The sequence below is a fragment of the Trichechus manatus genome, unplaced genomic scaffold (genome assembly GCF_000243295.1).
Source record: "Trichechus manatus latirostris isolate Lorelei unplaced genomic scaffold, TriManLat1.0 scaffold00105, whole genome shotgun sequence".
NCBI lineage: Eukaryota > Metazoa > Chordata > Mammalia > Sirenia > Trichechidae > Trichechus > Trichechus manatus.
In genome coordinates, this window is record NW_004444041.1 from 2130609 (window position 1) to 2136608 (window position 6000).

The 6000-nt window shown below is 41.2% G+C and overlaps 1 protein-coding gene across 3 annotated transcripts in view; it reads left to right on the forward strand.

The window, feature by feature from the left end:
* RASGEF1B (RasGEF domain family member 1B) overlaps positions 1 to 2996 on the forward strand; it is a 50488-nt gene extending 47492 nt beyond the window's left edge. For all 3 annotated transcript variants that reach the window (XM_004383104.3, XM_023737598.1, XM_023737597.1), the window contains exon 14: positions 1693 to 2996. In XM_004383104.3, the coding sequence (XP_004383161.1) occupies positions 1693 to 1717 (25 nt within the window). In that variant the 3' untranslated portion in view covers positions 1718 to 2996. The remainder of the gene's footprint in view (positions 1 to 1692) is intronic.
* Positions 2997 to 6000: the final 3004 nt, after the last annotated feature.

The window sequence follows — 6000 nt, forward strand, 5'->3', positions numbered from 1 at the left end:
TTGTACAAGGGTGCAAAATTGGCAAATAATAATCTCTCTGATAAGAATTCATTGAAGGACAGGCAGTGGCACAAGTAAAATGAGTGCTGTATCAGGCAATATATTTATAAGCACAGTGGAGCTGTATTATTTGGCGTAAAAGACTAATTTCCATGTTACACTTTTTCTTCAAGGGACCATGGGCTCCACAGTCTCCCTTTCATGTTTGTGTTTAAGCCATACACTCTGCCTTTCCTATACCTTGACCCTTCTCAAGACTCAGCTCCAGTACCTCCCCTGCCGACCCATGTCTCCACCAGAAAAATTTCCCTTCTTTTTTTTTTTTCCTTTTTTCAAAATATTTTATTTTTGGTGAAAGTATACAGAGTAAAGCATACACCCATTCAACAATTTCTACACATATAGTTCAGGTGACATGCTTTAGAGTTACTGTTGTCGATTTGGTCTCATATATACAATCTTTTAAAAGAGCGCAATACTAAAGGCATACATTCCTTACTAATTGAGCTGAACTGTTGTTTAGTTTAAAGATGACTTCAGGGGATAGTTTTGGTTGAAGGTTTAAAGATTATCTCAGGGCAGTAGATTTAGGATTCCTCCAGTCTCATTGGGTCCCGTAAGTTGGGAAACTTTAAGAATTTGAAATACTGTTCCACATTTTTCCCCTTTCTGTCAGGATCTATCATGTCCCTGATCCAAACATTGGGTAATGGTAACTGGGCACTATCCAGTTCTGATCTCATGACAGAGGAGGCAGTAGTTCATGGATGCAGTTAGTTCTGTAGTCCAGTTGAGAGTTCCTTTCTGAACTCATATGGCAATGTTCTCTCCTTTTTCCAAGCAAGCCTTGTTTTGTAGTGCATGCGGGTCTTTGCCTACTAATATGTAAGCTCCTTGAGGGCAAATAATCCAGGGTCTCTCCTTCAAATCTGCCACAGCACTTGACATGGTGTTTTACACACCACTGCTCTTTAGTCCATGCTCCTGCAGTGTGGTTGAATGATGCTAGGTTACTACAGGTGTTGGCCAAGGCATGGGGACCATGAGAGGATAAAGAAAAAAAAAATAGGCTATTATAACTTGCAAAGCCACATGTGTCAAGTGGATGCTGAACTAATTATTCTAGAATGATAGTACCTACCTGAGAACTTGTGTCTTGTGCCTTTGAAGGCAGTAAAGATATTTTTACATAGATGATTTTCCTGCTGGCCCTAGAGCCAGTCACTGCAGGCACTTGGGTTCAGCAATGGCAATGACAGATACACCTCTGAGGGCAGACACACTGTAAGTGCACCCACTGGTCATGGAATGTGTTGTTGAGAATGTCCGTATCTGTCTACAAAGTCAGCTCGTCTGTGAGAGGACAGCACATACCTAAAAGCTTTTTTTTTTTTTAAATCATGAATGACCTTTGTGTGTTTGTTTTGTTGTTTTAAATATAAAGCCACACAAGACATAGATTTCCCTATAAGCAACCCTTTTACCATTAATGAATATTTGCTTTAAGTGACTAGCAATCCCCCCCCCAAAAAAAACAGAGGGACTTCACAGCAGAATTCTTTCTCCTGTTTTTAAATATGTAAAGTCAAGCTTAAAACACAAGAAGCGTGAAGCCAATATTAGGTAGGCATTTTAATCCTGGTTCAGATATTCTCCTGCGTTCTTTCTTACACTGTCTTCGTTATTACTCAGGTCAAGCCTCTTAGGCAGAGTTTAACATAACGACGTGCTGACCGCCACTGCCGCCGCCACTGCCGCCGCTGCACTGACATCACGCAGATCATTGAGGGGCTGGTCTTTATTTTCTGGTATCTAGAACCACGAAGAATCCTGAGTACCCCGCCGTCGTTGGAGTGCTCCGGTCAGCAAAGAAAGCAGGCTTACTCCAGAGCAGATGGGGAACTTATTTCCCACAGCTGACAGATTGACTCAGATGTTGAGAGACTGAAATGTTCACTGAAGACGCTTGAGAAAGAATCCTCTAAAGATCCCAGCTCTGCACATGATTCATCTCCTGGAATTTCCATGTGAATCACAGCACTGCACCTGGATAGAGCTTTCTTTTGTGTATGTGTTTGTTTGGTTGAACATTCGCTGCTAATGGGACTTGCCCAGCTGAGTGCTGGCGCTTAGGAAGCCCATGTTTCTTTGTTAACTTAAATGAAAAAGGGAGAGGAGGGAGGGGAAAAAACCCCTCCAGTGAGGTCCCAAAACTCAACACAGTCAGTATTGCCAGAGAAGGAAGACGGGGTTGGATGCTTCCCGTTAGTGTCTGTTGTGTTGTGAATTCCTCTCCTCCCTCTTCCTACAAGATTTTGAGTTGGCTGCTGGTTAGCAAACTCATTTTTACCCATATAAGTTATTTAATATAATAATGAAGCGCAACACTGTGGTAGGAAAATAGCCACTAGGAGGAAAGAAAGAAAAAAAGCAGAGTTTGTTGTTGGACTGCTTAATGTTCTAGAAGGACTTTTTATTTTCTTTGCCCTTCTGAGCTGTTTACAACCGACCAGTGTATTCTACAGATGTATTTTTCAGTAGTTTTTTGTTACTGAGTTTTTTTTTTCTCTTGTAAATTTTTTTTTCTCTTGTAAATTTAAATTATCTGCATTAAGGGTCTTGAAAAACCCTGTGGCATAATTACAATTTCAATTTTTTTTTTTAACAGTTTTTTTTTTTTTTCATTACCTTTTGGAGCCTGTTGATGACTAAACAGGTGAAGAGAATAAATGGAAACTCGAACCCTCTCCACTACAGCAGTGAACAAAACTAGTGAAAAAGACCTTGCTGTTCACTCAGTGCTTGTGAAATAGTTCACCTTGTTAAACATCTAAATGAGCCTGTAGTTGCCCTGCAAACTTAGCCAGTATATTTATTTACTCTAGGAGAAACTGTAGAGTAGTAACCTGTGCTAATAGAAAAAAACAAAAACAACACCATGTGGAAAACAGAGATGTATTTAAAAATGTAATGACTTGGTTAAAAAAAAAAAAACAGCATGTATGTATGCTGCACGTCATCTCAGCAGACCTACGATTTGTCTCCAAATTGTCCCTTTACAACCTTCAATATATTTTACACTCTGCGGCCAGGAGTTGTGGCGTCTTCCTTTTCTTTTGCTGGTGGGTTTCTGGGTGCAGTGAGGGGGGGCTCTAGTTACAGTAGGTTCAACTCTTTGAAAGTGACTGTGGCTAAAATGTGCCTGTCCTTGAGGAAGTGGACATTAGGAGTATGTGTGCATTTGTTTTTTAAAATGAACGACAGGAAGCATTTAATATATATTGACAGGCAGTTTCTAATGTTTAACAGATTATTCTCATCATTAACCCCACGTTTTAGGTGTGCAGACGGGCATGTGGAGGTTAAGTAATTTGTCCAAGGTCACATAGCTAGTGAGAGGCACAAAGTTGTGTACTAGACCTTCTAATTCCGGAGCCCAGCCTTTAAATCACACCACCACTGCTTCTCAAACTTCAGTATGCTTGCAGTTACCTGGAGGTCGTGGTTACGTGCAAGCTTTGATTCTGTGGGGCCCAGGTGGTGCTGATGTGGCTGCTCCTGGGACCCCACTTAGAGTAACAAGACACTCACAGTGCTGCCTCCTTTCCCCTTGCACTGCCTTTTCCTGACCTCGCTTCCCCTTTACTCCATGCTGTAATGGCAGTAATGTTTATCCTTCAACCACCTGCGTCAGGGTCTGGAAAACTGGGCCAATGGCCAAATCCAGCCTGATGTGTTTTGTATGGCCCATGAGCTAACAATGGTGGTGGTCGGGGGTGGAATATTTCATGACACGTGAACATAATATGAAATTCAAATTTCAGCGTCCGTAAATAAAGTTTTATTTCAACATAGCCACACTCATTTGTTTATGTCATGTCAGGTTTCTGCTACAGCAGCACAACAGAGTGGTTGAAACAGAGACCGTGTGTTCTGCAAAGCTTCAAATATTCTGTCCCTTTACAGAAAGCTTGCTGACCCCCGATCTAAGTGGTTATTTTGAACGTTACAATGATAGTTTGCAAAAATGCTATAAGGTCTCTATTATGGCATTAAGTACCTAAATGTGGCTTCTGAAAAAATTTTCTAAAGTGGTATTTGGCCTAAAACTTGTGATTTTATGGATATTTAAACAAACAATTTTCATAGAGTTACTACTTTCATACATAGACTCTAGTTTTAATGTTCAGGTTAGCCAGAGGTATAACCCATGTATTATCTATGGAATCATTAAATATTCCCCCTTTGATGCTGTGTGTATTTGGCTTACCCAGCGTGCTTAGAGGTGCATTTATAATTTATATGGCTGGGATGGAAGCCTTGGTAAATACAAGTGTAAACAGCACTAGGTAATGTCAGTCAGTAGACTACAATTCAGGATGTGTTTTGTCCAGGCACGCCATGCATTCCAAAGCAGCCAGCTTTGAGCTGGGGCCTGGAGGGGCCTCAGAACAAACTGGGTCTATATATGTAAAAGGAGAGTGCACATTTCACTACTTGAAGTATGTTGTACTCGTTGTGGCCAAGTCGACTCCGACTAATAGCGACCCTATAGGACAGAGTAGAACCGCCCCACAGGGTTTCTAAGGAGCAGCTGGTGGATTCAAACTGCCGACTTTTGGGTTAGCAGCCATAGATCTTAAGTACTGCGCCACCAGGGCTCCTCTTGAAGTATGTCTCCCCATTTTTTGGAGAACAGAGTCTTGCATTCCCTGGGGATGACCTGCCTTTCATCTTACAAAGACAGCATACTAGAAACTGATTGTTCTTTGTCTTTGAAGGTTTTCAGTTTTGTTGTTGTTCGTTCGTTTTAGGACAAATACTACTTCAGAAAATTTTTCAGAAGCCACGTTTAGGTATCTAATGCCGTCTAATAGAGACCTTACAGCATTTTTGCAAACTATTATTGTAATGCTCAACTCATAACTCTAACTCAGTGCCCCTAAAACGTTGCCCAGTCCTGTACCTCTTCATGATGGTTGCTATGCTCATGTCCATAGTTGCAGCCACTGTGTATTTTGAGTGCCTTCCAACCTAGGGGGCTCATCTTCCAGCACTATGTTGGATAATATTCTGCTGTGATCCATAGGGTTTTCATTGGCTAGTTTCTGGAAGTAGATTGTGAGGCCATTCCTCCTAGACCAGCTTCATCTGAAAGCTCAGCTGAAACCTGTTTACTGGGGATGACTTTGCTGATGTTTGAAATACTAGTGGCATAGCTTCCAACATCATACCAACACACAACATTTACGTTTCCACTTTACCTGCCTCTGGCTCCTCTGCCCATTTTCTTCCAACATACTTTTTTCTGCACTTTCTGTAGCTGGTGCCCACACCCTTCTGGGTTTGGAATCTCAAGAAAACATAGCCCACCATTAGAAGATGAATTGCTAAACTATAAGAATGCTGGGCTGTACTTTATTAACATCACCTGCTTTCCACAAAAATTCTCACAATTTGATGAATAAGCAACATCATGATAAAATACTGAAGTTGTCAAGGATTTCATGTTACTTGGATCCACAATCAATGCCAATAGAAGCAGCTGTCAAGAAATCAAATGACCCATTGCATTGGGCAGATCTGTTGCAAATGATCTCTTTAAAGTGTTAAAAACCAAAGATGTGGCCTTGAAGACGAAGGTTTGCCTGACCCAAGCCATGACATTTGTAAGTGGTTAAGAGCTATGGCTGCTAACCAAAAGTTTCAACAGCTGCTCCTTGGAAACACTATTGGGCAGTTCTACTCTGTCCTATAGGGTCGCTTTGAGTTGGAATTGACTCGATGGCAATAGGTTTGAGTTTTACATGCTTGGGGAAGCTGGACAATGAATAAGAAAGACCAAAGAAGAACTGATGCATTTGAATTATGCTGTTGGTGAAGAACATTGAATTGGACTGCCAGAAGAGCAAACAAATCTGTCTTGGAAGAAGTACAGCCAGAATGCTCCTTTAGAAGCAAGGATGGCGAGACTTCCTCTCACATACTTTGTATATGTTC